Below are 14,371 nucleotides of genomic sequence, written 5' to 3'. Positions count from 1 at the left end.
CTCAAGAATTGCGCAATCCCCCGATCTACAAGAAATTCGTAACATACCTTGCTCTTTGTAACGTGAGCTATGGTGTTCTCAACACCTTCGACAGATATCGGTGACTTGATAGAAGCTGAAGTGTCCTTGGATGTCCACGTCTTCCATTGTCTAGGAAACGCACACTGGTACACTATGTTCAACAAGATTTGTCTTTATTGTTCACAATGTATCACAAGAGAAGCTGATCACACTTCTCTAAGTGTTTGTGTTAGAGACACTTTGTTCACACTAACGCACAGATCAGTGTCCTTTGCTGGTTATCCTGGCGTCAGTGTGACTCTCTCTAGAGTCAAAAGTAATCTGGCGTCAGTACACCACCCCAAGCCGTCACTGCCCTAGCACAAAAAAAAAAAACGCTGACCTAGTACCTTGCATCCTTGTCACCTCCTCGATGAAGCAAAGCAGAATGTTTGTTTCTTGCTGTCTTAATCTGTGTGTGTGTGTGTGTGGCTCGGATGTTTTGGTTACCGTGGAATGCATCGAGAGGAATGACTAGCAGACAGCGTATTAATACGCCTTTTGTTACCCGCTTTAGGGATTTTAGCTCTGAGAAAGCAAATACTGATTGAAGGTCATTTCGCTTCCGCAGGTACCTCATAGGACTCTATGATTCTGGGAGTGAGAATAAATTTCCCTTTCAGATTTGGGAGCACTGGTATCTTCAGGGAGTGTTTCCTCTCCAGGTGAATTACGGCAGTATACTGGGTGTCGTGGTGTCCTTCGTTGAACTACCTCAATATATTTCCTGTGGATGGTTTGGTTTACCTGATCTGACCCAAGGAAACATTGCGTCTCTTCTTGGGCTTCTGGGATCGTACTTCCTGTCAATCTTTCCCCATCCAGTATTTCTATGTGTGGGATGGACATACCTTGATCCATCCATATCTCATTGTTCTCTCTGCTCCTGCTAGTGTCGCTTGTTACGCTGTCTTGTTGCTAATAAGAATCTTCGTTCTGGTTTTGTCTATATAGATGACTTCCTGTCTCATTGTCAAATACTCCTAACACTACTGACTTGACCTGATCTTTATCTCCTCAACTCTCCTTCTTTCCTATGTTTTCTACTTAGGTAGGTTTTGTCCTATGAATTTTACCCCCTGGGTTTTTGTCTCACCCTCGTGGACTATTATAATGCTTTCCCATCTCCAGACTTGAGTCCTGGAGATGGGAAGTACAGTGTTTGCACTCTGAAGGAGGGGTGTTAATGTTGCAGTTTTATAACCGTAGTGTAAGCGTGCCTCTGGCAAGACAGTGATGGAGTGAATGATGATGAAAGTTTTTCTTTTTCGGACCACCCTGCCTTGGTTGGAAATGGCCGATGTGTTAAAAAAAAATATATGTCGTACCGAATTGGAATAACGCGATTTTGGCTTAAATAGCAACACACTTCTTGTCGAATAAGGCGAGCAATAATTTCGCAAAAATTATTCTGAACCTAACAGAAAAAAATATATTTCATGGTGTTTGTTTTTTACTAAATTATTGTAAACTTATCTAAACTATATTTAGTTGGATTAGGATAAATTAAATTGCGCTTGTTAGAATAAGGTTACGAAAGTTTTCTAAGGTTCTTTTGGTACAAAATTAGTAATTTTTACATTAACATAAATTAAAATAAACATATCTTTAAACGAATAAGACAAAATTTTAGTAAGGACTTACTGACCAGTTTTACCTATTCGGCACGAGACATATATGACGGTACCACCTCTAGAACTTTACTGAGGACCCTCATCCTCAGAGAAGATAATAAACGTACCTCAGGGAAAACTCAAGGTTCTCCCCGGAGCTGTTTGATATATATATATATATATATATATATATATATATATATATATATATATATATATATATATATATATATATATATATATATATAATATATATATATATATATATATATATATATATATATATATATATATATATATATATATATATATGTATATGTATATATATATATATATATATATATATATATATATATATATATATATATATATATATATATATATATATATATATATATATATATATATATATATATATATATATATATATATCTATATATATAGGGGCAAGTAATAAAATGTAAAATTTTCCACTATAATCCACCTTGTCCACAATTACTATCGGATTTGCTTTGTTTCGCAAGGTGAAGTCAAGGATCCTTCCTTAATTCAACTGTCCTCAAAGATTTGTTAAGTTATACCATGAATTAAGGCAAGATCCCAGACTCCACCCCACGAAACAAAGCAAATGCGATAGCAACTACGGAGAAAGCAGATTATAGTGGAAAAATGAACATGTTATTATAAGATGGGGGAACTTAGGTGCCTCTTAAGTAACTGTTACCACAGGTACACGAGCTGACAACTTTTTACACAAAAATTATTTTAAGTTTTTTGAAACAATGAAAGCGAGCAACTATTACAAAAGAAGACTAACATATATTTATATATATGTATATATATATATATATATATATATATATATATATATATATATATATATATATATATATATATATATATATATATATATATATATATATATATATATATATATATATATATATATATATATATATATATATATATATATATATATATATATATATGTCGTGCCGAATAGGCAGAACTTGCGATCTTGGCTTAAATAGCAACGTTCATCTTGCCATATAGGACAAGTGAAAATTTGTGTATGCAATAATTTCGCCAAAATCATTCTGAACCTAACGAAAAAAATATATTTGATTGTGTTTGTTTAGTATTAAATTATTGTAAACAAATCTAAAATATATTTAGTTCAGTTAGGCTAAAATAAATTGCTCTTGTTATAATAAGGTTAGGTAAGTTTTCTAAGATTCTTTTGGAGCAAAATTAAAATTTTTTACATTAACATTAATGAAAAAAATGTATCTTTAAACGTAAAAGAGAAAATTTCAGAAAGGACTTAATTTTAAACGAATTCTTGCTATTTGACCAGTTTTACATATTCGGCACGATATATATATATATATATATATATATATATATATATATATATATATATATATATATATATATATATATATATATATATATATATATATATGTATATATATAAACACTGATCTTTGGCAGAAGGAGACTCGAACCTACGAACCTTGGAACAAGGTACGCAGTGCTATACCATTCTCACCACACTGGACCAATACCTTGGCGTCCAGCTTGCGCTAGACGTTTGATCCAAGACAGATAAAAAGCTGTAAGCCTTCTCCCTGAAAGCTGGCTGCCTTGGATCAAACGTCTAGCGCAAGCTGGACGCCAAGGTATTAGTCCAGTGTTGTGGGAATGGTAAGGCACTGCGTACCTTGTTCCAAGGTTCGTAGGTTTGAGTCTCCTGCCAGAGATCAGTGTTTATATATATATATATATATATATATATATATATATATATATATATATATATATATATATATATATATATATATATATATATATAATTACCAACCGTTGTATTATTTCATTCATGCAAGTACCTAGATAGTAAGCATTCATTTCCAGTGGTGGAACAGTGACACCCACAGTGGTGGAACAGTGACACTCACAGTAGTGGAACAGTGACACTCACAGTAGTGGAACAGTGACACTCGCAGTAGTGGAACAGTGGCACTCACAGTAGTGGAACAGTGACACTCACAGTAGTGGAACAGTGACACTCACAGTAGTGAAACAGTGACACTCACCGTGGTGGAACAGTGACACTCACAGTAGTGGAACAGTGACACTCACAGTGGTGGAACAATGACACTCACAGCAGTGGAACAGTGACACTCACAGTGGTGGAACAGTGACACTCGCAGTGGTGGAACAGTGACACTCACAGCAGTGGAACAGTGACACTCACAGTGGTGAAACAGTGACACTCACAGTAGTGGAACAGTGACACTCACAGTGGTGGAACAGTGACACTCACAGTGGTGGAACAGTGACACTCACAGTGGTGGAACAGTGACACTCACAGCAGTGGAATAGTGACACTCACAGCAGTGGAACAGTGACAGAGTGGTGGAACAGTGACACTCACAGTGGTGGAACAGTGACACTCACAGTGGTGGAACAGTGACACTCACAGTGGTGGAACAGTGACACTCACAGCAGTGGAACAGTGACACTCACAGTGGTAGAACAGTGACACTCACAGCGGTGGAACAGTGACACTCACAGTGGTGCAACAGTGACACTCACAGTGGTGGAACAGTGACACTCACAGTGGTGAAACAGTGACACTCACATTGGTGGAAAAGTGACACTCACAGCAGTGGAACAGTGACACTCACAGTAGTGGAACAGTGATACTCACAGTGGTGGAACAGTGACACTCACAGTGGTGGAACAGTGACACTCACAGTGGTGGAACAGTGACACTCACAGTGGTGGAACAGTGACACTCACAGTGGTGGAACAGTGACACTCACAGCAGTGGAACAGTGACACTCACAGTGGTGGAACAGTGACACTCACAGTGGTGGAACAGTGACACTCACAGTGGTGGAACAGTGACACTCACAGTGGTGGAACAGTGACACTCACAGCAGTGGAACAGTGACACTCACAGTGGTGGAACAGTGACACTCACAGTGGTGGAACAGTGACACTCACAGTGGTGGAACAGTGACACTCACAGTGGTGGAACAGTGACACTCACAGTGGTGGAACAGTGACACTCACAGTGGTGGAACAGTGACACTCACAGTGGTGGAACAGTGACACTCACAGCAGTGGAACAGTGACACTCACAGTGGTGGAACAGTGACACTCACAGTGGTGGAACAGTGACACTCACAGTGGTGGAACAGTGACACTCACAGCAGTGGAACAGTGACACTCACAGTGGTGGAACAGTGACACTCACAGTGGTGGAACAGTGACACTCACAGTGGTGGAACAGTGACACTCACAGTGGTGGAACAGTGACACTCACAGTGGTGGAACAGTGACACTCACAGTGGTGGAACAGTGACACTCACAGCAGTGGAACAGTGACACTCACAGTGGTGGAACAGTGACACTCACAGTGGTGGAACAGTGACACTCACAGTGGTGGAACAGTGACACTCACAGTGGTGGAACAGTGACACTCACAGTGGTGGAACAGTGACACTCACAGTGGTGGAACAGTGACACTCACAGTGGTGGAACAGTGACACTCACAGTGGTGGAACAGTGACACTCACAGTGGTGGAACAGTGACACTCACAGCAGTGGAACAGTGACACTCACAGTGGTGGAACAGTGACACTCACAGTGGTGGAACAGTGACACTCACAGTGGTGGAACAGTGACACTCACAGCAGTGGAACAGTGACACTCACAGTGGTGGAACAGTGACACTCACAGTGGTGGAACAGTGACACTCACAGTGGTGGAACAGTGACACTCACAGTGGTGGAACAGTGACACTCACAGTGGTGGAACAGTGACACTCACAGTGGTGGAACAGTGACACTCACAGTGGTGGAACAGTGACACTCACAGTGGTGGAACAGTGACACTCACAGTGGTGGAACAGTGACACTCACAGTGGTGGAACAGTGACACTCACAGTGGTGGAACAGTGACACTCACAGTTGTGGAACAGTGACACTCACAGTGGTGGAACAGTGACACTCACAGTGGTGGAACAGTGACACTCACAGTGGTGGAACAGTGACACTCACAGCAGTGGAACAGTGACACTCACAGTGGTGTAACAGTGACACTCACAGTGGTGGAACAGTGACACTCACAGTGGTGGAACAGTGACACTCACAACAGTGGAACAGAGATTTAGGTAAAAGGAGAGTGAAGATAAAAAGTGAAATGTTAATAGAGATATATGAGTTTATAATATTTGTGTTGTGATGCAGGTGGAAGACTGGAACTACCTCGACTCCATCTACTTCTGTTTCGTCTCCTTCGCTACCATCGGGTTCGGTGACTTCGTCTCGGTTATGGTTAGTATGCGACTGAGAGTGGCCTGTCTGGGGACCATGGTGCAGGTAAGTCTGGGACTGACAGTGGTCAGTCTGGGGACCATGGTGCAGGTAAGTCTGGGACTGACAGTGGTCAGTCTGGGGACCATGATGCAATTTTGTCTGGGACTGACAGTGGTCAGTCTGGGGACCATGACGCAAGTTTGTCTGGGACTGACAAACCTGACTGAGAGCCCTCTAGGCTCTCCAGACCCTCCAGGCCCTCCAGGCCCTCAATGCTCTCCAGGCCCTCTAGGCCCTCCATTCTCTCCAGGCCTTCCATGCCTTCCAGGCCCTCAAGGCCTTCTAGGCTCTCCAGGCCCTCCAAGCCCTCTAGGCTCTTCAGGCCCTCCAGGCCCTCTAGGCTCTCCAGGCCATCCAGGCCCTCCAGGCCCTCCAGGCCTTCTAGGCCCTCCAGACCCTCCAGACCCTCCAGGCCCTCCAGGCCCTCCAGGCCCTCCAGGCCCCTCAGGCCCTCCAGGCTCTCCAGGCCTTCCAGGCCCTTCTGGCCCTCCAGGCTCTCCAGGCCCTCCAGGCCCTCCAGGCCCTCCAGGCCCCTCAGGCCCTCCAGGCTCTCCAGGCTCCCCAGGCCCTCCAGACCCTCCAGGCCCTCCAGACCCTCCAGGCCCCCCAGGCCCTCCAGACCCTCCAGGCAGGTCCTCGTCAGGGATTTGTTAATATTTCATGAAGAAAATAATTGATATTTCAACAAACACTAATTACCTCCGTCGGTTCAACAGATTATTTAATTACAACGCCTCTGCCACAGTTTTATTTTCTCTGTTCTGTTTGATCTTCCACCATGAAATTTTGTGTTGTATGGACAATCATTTTTTTTCCTCCAGTTCCACATAAATTGCATATATATTTACGAACGAGCCTCGTCATGTCTACCTGGAGTGTACCTGGAGATTGTTCCAGGGGTCACTGTCCCAGGAACCCAGTCCCTGACCAGGCCCAATGGTGGATCAGGGCCTGATCAACCAGGCTGTTACTGCTTACCGCATGTAGTCCAATGTACGAACCACAGCTTGGCTGATCTGTCACTGACTTTAGGTTTCTGTCCAGCTCCCTCTTGAAGACAACCAGGGGTCTATTTGTAATTCCCTTTATGCCTGGTGGGAGGCTGTTGAACAGTCTTGGTACCCAGACACTTACTGTATTTTCTCTTAGTTTACTCATGGCGTCCCAACTTTTCATTGCGGGTATGTTGCACCGTCTACCTAGTCTTTTGTTTTCGTAATGAGTGATTTCTATGTGCAGATTTGGGACCAGTCCCTCTAGGATTTTCCAGGTGTAGATTTTGATGTATTTCTCTCGCCTACGTTCCAGTGAGTACAAGTCAAGTGCTTCCAGGGGTTCCCAGTAGTTAAGGTGTTTGATGGAACTTATACGTGCAGTAAAGGTTCTCTGTACACTCTCTAGATCTGCAGTTCCACCTGTCTTGAATGGAGATGTTAATGTACAGCAGTATTCCAGCCTAGAGAGAACAAGTGGTTTAAAAAGGATCAACATTGGCTTGGCATTCCTTGTTTTGAAGGTTCTTATAATCCATCCTATCATTTTCCTAACAGATGTGATAGTCTCATTGTTTTGATCCTTGAAGAGGAGATCCTCCTCTGACATTAACATTCCCAAGTCCTTCACATTACTTTTCCGCTCTCTTGCGTGGCTAGAGTTTACAGTATACTCAGTTCTAGTTATTATTTCTTCCAGTTTTCTATAACAGAGTAGTTGAAATTTGTCCACATTAAACATATTGATTTCCATTGCCCATTGGAAAACTCGGTTTAAATTCGCTTGGAGATTTACCGTGTCCTCAGTAGATGACAGTCTCATGCATATTCTAGTATCATTTACAAAGGATGACAGGTGGTATGGTTTACATCTCTGTCTGCCTGATGTATGGATGAGGAACAGGATGAGGGCGAGTACTGTGCCTTGTGGAACAGAGCTTTTCACTATGGTAACCTCCGACTTAACTCTTTTAACTACTAGTTTTTGTGTTCGATTGGTTAGAAGGGTGAAGATCCATCTCCCTATTTTGCCAGTTATCTCTTTAGTGCTCTATTACACCATGATCGCACTTGTCAAAGGCTTTTGCAAAATCTGTGCTTATTACATCTGTATTCTGTTTTCCAATGCACCCAAGACCCTATCATAGTGGTCCAGTCGTTGCGATTGTGCAATTGTTGGAAATCCAAGTGATTTTCAATCATGCTTTTTAGAACTCTTTCAAAGATTTTTATGATGTGGGACGTTAGGGCTATTGCTTTTTAGTTCTTATCTATTGCTGTACTGCCACCTTTATGGAGTGGAGCTATATCCCTTGTTTTTAGTAACTGTGGGATTTCATCCGTGTTTATACTCCTGCATAGCATACTTAGGGCACGCGAAAAGGGTTTCTTGTAGTTATTAATGAACACAGAGTTCCACTTGTCTGGGCCTGGGGCTGAGTGCATGGGCATGTTGTCAATGGCTTTCTCAAAGTCCAGTAGAGTTAGGGTTATGTTAGGAATCTGTCATACATTGAGGTTTTAAGGCTCATTCATGAAAAAAGCATTTGGACTGTTGATGATCTTTAGACTGATTAATGGGTCACTAAACAGAATCGTCTTGAGACTTCCGTATACCACTCATTTCGCTGTTGTTCATCTGTGTAAGTTTCATTTTGTCTTAGCTGGGGTCTGATACTAGATGTGGGTTTTTGCCTTTTTATGGCATATGTTAGAAAATATTTTGAATTTCTTTCAATTTCACTAATTGCTTTTAGCTCCTCCTGTCTCTCCTGGATCCTATATGAATCTTTTAACTTAAGTTCAATACTTTCCACTTCCTGGTCAGTGTTTACTTCCGTGTTTCAGATAATCTAGCCACCTTGAGGAGCTCAGGGATTCTTCACGTTCTCCTGTAGAGGCAGGGTCTCCCTTTCTCCAGTTTACATTTCTTTTTTCTTATGGGAATATACTTTGACATACTTCAGCTGCCAAGAAGTTGACCATTTCAAGGTACTGGTTTGCACCAGTGTTATTTAAGATATCTTCCCAACATGTTTCATTTAGGATATTGTTTACCTGATCCCAGTTGATTCTCTTGTTGTTGAAGTTTTGGTGAAGGCACCTTCGTAGTTGTATGCATTTTGCTGGTCAGGAATCCTGTGCATATAAGTCTGGACTTCCATTAGATTGTGATTTGAATTAGCTGTTTTTGATATTATGTTTCTTACCAGGTCCTCATTATTTGTGAAAATAAGATCAAGTATGTTTTCCAATCTTGTTGGCGCCACTATCTGCTGACTTCGGGTGTGTTTATTGCAGAGATTCAGTAGCTCATGTGTGTGTGACTTTTCACCTGAGCTGCCTCCAGGGTTAGTCTCTGCTATAACATTATTTGCTACATTCTTCCATTTTTTATGTCATAGATTAAAATCATCAAGCTGCAAGATGTTTGTGGGTGGAACTGGAAGGTTTTTTCCAGACAGTAATCAATTTTTCAATAACTGTTCCTTGAATTGTTGCCTTTTGTGGCTCATATACAGATCAAGGGACTTCAACTGTTCCCAGTAATTTAGGTGCCTTATCGTACTTATGTGTGCTGTGAAAGTTCTTTGTACACTCTCCAGGTCAGCAATTTCGCTTGCCTTGAAGGAGAAGTTAATGTACAACTGTATTCCAGCCTAGAAGGAAAAACCGATTTGAAGAGAATCATCATAGGCTTGGGGTCCCTAGTTCAGCAGGTTCTCATTATCCACCCTATCATTTTCCTAGCACATGCGGTAGATGCATTGTTGTGGATTTTGAAGGCGAGATCCTCTGACATTATCACTCCCACGTCCGTCACATTGCTTTCTCGCTCTACTGTATGGTTATAATTTGTATACCCTGATAGTTTTAATTTCCCAAGTTTTACCTATCTGAGTAGTTGAAAATTCTCTTCATTGAACTTCCTATTGTTTTGAGTAGCCCATTTGAAGATTTGGTTTATGTCCTCTTGGAGTTTTGCGGTGTCTTCGATAGAGGTCACTGTCATGGCAATTCGGGTGTCATCCGCAAAGGAAGACACGGAGCTATGGCTTACATCTCTGTCTATGTCAGATACGAGGATGAGGAATAGGATGGGAGCGAGTACTGTGCCTTGTGGAACAGAACTTTTCACCGTAACTGCCACGGACTTTACTCTGCTTACTATTACTCTTTCTGGTCTTCTTGTTAGGAAGTTATAGATCCATCTACCACCTTTTGTCGAAAGCTTTTGCAAAATCTGTGTATATTATATCTGTATTTTGTTTATCCTCTACAGCAACCAGGTTCTTGTCATTGTGGTCCAGTGTCTGGGACAAGCAGGTCGCTCCTGCCGTGTTGCCGTAGCTTGTGTAACTGATGTGTATGTAGGTGGTTGGCAGTCTTGCTTTTTAGAACCCTTTCAAAGATTTTTATGATATGGGATGTTAGTGTTAGCGGTCTGTAGTTCTTTGCAATTGCTTTACTGCCACCTTTGCAAAGTGGGGATATGTCTGTTGCTATTAGTGTGTGTGGGATGACCCCTGTGCCCATGCTCCCTCTCCATAGAATGCTTAAGGTACATAACAGGGGCTTCTTACAGTTCTTGATGAACATAGAGTTCCATGAGTCTGGACCTAGGGCAGAGTGCATCAGCATGTCATGTATTGCCTTTTCAAAGTCTTCTGGTGTTAGGATAATATCAGAGATTTTTTATATGACCTAATATTGGGTCTCGTTTATTAAGAATTCATTTGGATTCTAGACCCTTAGTCTGGGCAGTGGCTCGCTGAACACTGAGTCGTATTGGGACTTTAGTATCTCACTCATTTCTTGGCTGCCATTTCTGTATGTCCCATCTCGCCTAAGCAGGAGCCCAGTACTGGATGTTGTTTTTCCCTTAGATTTGGCATAAGAGAAGTTTTTTTTTTTCAATTTCCTTTATGGCTTTTAGTTCTTCCCGTGATTCTTATCTCCTGTAAGATTCCTTCAGCTTAAGTTCGATATTTGCTATTTCGTTGACTAGTGCCTCCCTTTGTATTTTGGATATATTGGTCCCTCTCAGCAACTCTGTGATTCTAAACCTTCGTCTATATAGGGAACATCTCTCTCTTTCTAGTTTACATCTTCTCTTTCTTTTTCTTAATGGAGTGTGCCTTGAGCAGATCTCAAGAACCACAGTTTATTTTTTCTATGCTAAGGTTTGGATCTGTGTTTTATAGCAAATCTTCTCAGCTTGCTTCATTTAAGACATGGTTGACTTGTTCCCATTGTATGTTTTTGTTATTGAAGTTGAATTTTGTGAAGACACCCTCCTGACTGATCACATTTTGCTGGTCAGGAGCCCTGTGCATACATGTCTGTACCTCTATTATGTTGTGATCTGAGTGTATTGTCTTTGATACAGTTATATTACGTATCAGATCGTCGTTGCTAGTGAAGATGAGGTCCAGCATATTTTCTAGTCTTGTAGGCTCTAATATTTGGTGCAAAGAATCTATAGCTCGTGTGTGTGTGTGAATTTTCATCTGAGCTGCCTCCTGGGGTGATCTCTGCTAAAATATTATTTGCTACACTCCTCCATTTTGGTGTCTCAAGTTGAGACCTCCCAGTAGCAAGATGTTTGGGGCAGGAGTTGCAAGATTTTTCTGACAGTGGTCAGTTTTCAAAATCCGTTTCTGGAATTGCTGGGAAGTTGCATCTGGAGGCTTGCATACAACCACAATGACAAGGTTTTGGTTTTCAATCTTTACAGCCAAAACTTCAACTACATCACTTGAGATGTTTAGTAGATCTGAGCAAATTAGCGACTCTGTAATGTACAAGCCAACCCCTCCCCCTTGTTTCCTGTTAAGTCTGTCGCATCTAAATAGGTTATAACCTGGGATCCATATTTCGTTATCAAAATAATTCTTTATGTGGGTGTCTGTAAATGCTACAAACATTGCATTTGACTCCATGAGGAGTCCCTTGATGTAAGGAATTTTGTTGTCTGCTGATGGCTTTAGATCCTATATGCTCGTAAAGACAAATGTCGTTTTATTGATGGAATTTAAGGAGGATTTAATTGCTGGCAGTAATGTCTAATGACTGTGCCTCTGCTCCAGAAGTGTTTTCAGTTAGTGAAAGATTTCTGTCATTTCTTGCCGTTTTTTTTTCTTCCTGACACCATAAAACCTCTTTCTCTGGAGAGGTTATGGCTCCCCTCTTTTGTTTCCAATAGCCTGGCTGGTCTGTGTCTTCTTGTTCCCTTTAGATGATGTGACTGGCAGTATACATTGTAGCATTTTCTTTCATAGAGGGACAAGTGACCCATTTCGGGGTGAAAAATAACAGGAAGGGGAGTTACACACTCCTGTTGTCATATGGGTGCAGCATTTTTTGGGATGGTCAAAGGTGCATGTCCCACCTGTTTTGCCAAATATACTATGCCTGCAGATACCCAAGGCCTAGAATTTGCATAAATTGGAATGTTATTTGCTAGGTTTCCTTGTAGCTGCATTCACTGCTGGTGCATTTTTTTCTGTTTCCCCTCCACCTTTCGCCCCAGTATGGACATCAATGTTTCTACCAGTTTTTGCTGGTAATGTGTCAACACTATTCCTTGAGACATCATCCCTTTTTGTTCCATCTCCAGCAGTATCGCTCTTTTGTACCTTTGTAAATTGAATAGTGTTGTCTTTACTCGTTTCATCACCAGGGCCACTATCTCCACTTAGAAGTACTGTCTGCCAAGACAGCCCCATCCAACCCACCCATTTTATTTTCCCAGCTGTCATACCATGCTGACATGTCTTTCAAGAAGAATATTTTTTGGTGTGCATGTCTTTTAATATAGATGTGATTTCCTCAAACAGGTGTATCTCGTTTCAGTAGACCCAAAAACATTTCTCTGATTTTATATCTAACGTGGTCACTGGTTTAAAGTTTTTGCATGACCCATGGGACCATTTACCACAGAGATTACATACAATCTAGCCATGACTTCGTCTGTTACCCTTTCTGCAGACATCACAGATTTTCATGGTGGTAGTCATTTACAACACTTAACAACTCTCCTAACTAGCTAGTCTAAAACTACTAGAAGTATTTAGTTGTCTATAACAGTTCTTCTGGGTAGGCTGGCTAGGATAGGCTTATTATATTAAAGAATATATATATATATATATATATATATATATATATATATATATATATATATATATATATATATATATATATATATATATATATATATATATATATATATATATATATATATAGCATAGCATGTGAAGTGTATAGCGGTGTGTCGTTGATAGTGGGGGCAGTGCACTGAGCATAGTGGTGTATAGTAACATGTGCACTGAGCATCGTGGTGTATAGTGACTTGTCCTGGGAGGGAGTGAGTGCCCTACTCCGCCTCAGCACACATCTTCCACCGCCCACCACAAGGACTGGACACCCCTCTCCTCCCCCCCCCCCCACCACCACCATGAACCACATGCGGAATGTGCCATGCGCCATTTTCCCTTCAGCTTGGGCTTATCACACAGTGTGAGGTATGGCAGACGATGAAGCCAGCCAGCCACAAAGCCAGGGAAACAATGCACCCAACAATGAAAGAAGAGGCACATGTCAGGTGTGTGGAGAGTTTCGAGCACGCAACAGGGACGGCCGTATTCGTGCACACAATAGGTGTGCGGGATCACATATGCCCCCAGCAGAGAGCAGCCCACAGCCTCCACAGGCAGATGACAATTCCAATGGCAACCTCGTCACTTGCGATAACCTTCTGTTGGCATTCAAATCCACTGCTAGCAGTACACTATCCCACATCCCTAAAGCAGCTTGCCCATATGCAGCAGGGAAATTCACAGACCTTCTTAAGCGGGTGAATGGAGGTTCCACCAACTTAGAAGCCCGAGGCACCATCCAAGCATGGCGCAACCTTCTCTTGTTCGGCAATGTCTGTCTTGCAGTTCCTGAAAGACGAGGCAAACTGCTAACCACGTCAGTTATCAAGGCAGTGCGCAACTACCCAAGAACGGATAACTGTGTCCCTCTGCCCCATCATCGCAGGAATCAAAGAGGCAGACCCAAGAAAAGTCCTACTGAGAACGAGAAAATTTGCGCACAGGTTAGCAAAAAAATTGAGGAAGGTAACACAGTGGGAGCAATAAGAATAATTACAAGTGACGACACTGTAGCCCCCAAGGATGAGACCACGGCCCAAGCACTAAGAGACAAGCACCCAACCAGGGACACCACAGACATCAACGACAACCCTGAGGAAGACCCTATCACTGAACAATTAATTTTGCCAGAATCGGAAGTCTATAAGGCGATCGTG

The 14,371-nt window shown here is 41.9% G+C and overlaps 1 protein-coding gene across 1 annotated transcript in view; it reads left to right on the top strand.

Annotated features, from left to right (window-relative positions):
• The window catches only part of LOC128695221 (potassium channel subfamily K member 13-like), a 699,428-nt gene that overhangs the window by 609,498 nt on the left and 75,559 nt on the right, over positions 1 to 14,371 (top strand). Inside the window, exon 5 of the mRNA XM_070091527.1 lies at positions 5,936 to 6,022. Within this exon, the coding sequence (XP_069947628.1) occupies positions 5,936 to 6,022 (87 nt within the window). The remainder of the gene's footprint in view (positions 1 to 5,935; positions 6,023 to 14,371) is intronic.

This window comes from Cherax quadricarinatus, chromosome 35 (assembly GCF_038502225.1).
Source record: "Cherax quadricarinatus isolate ZL_2023a chromosome 35, ASM3850222v1, whole genome shotgun sequence".
NCBI classification, from domain to species: Eukaryota; Metazoa; Arthropoda; class Malacostraca; order Decapoda; family Parastacidae; genus Cherax; species Cherax quadricarinatus.
The sequence above is the reverse complement of the archived record's forward strand: the minus strand, read 5'-3'. Positions and strand labels throughout refer to the sequence as shown.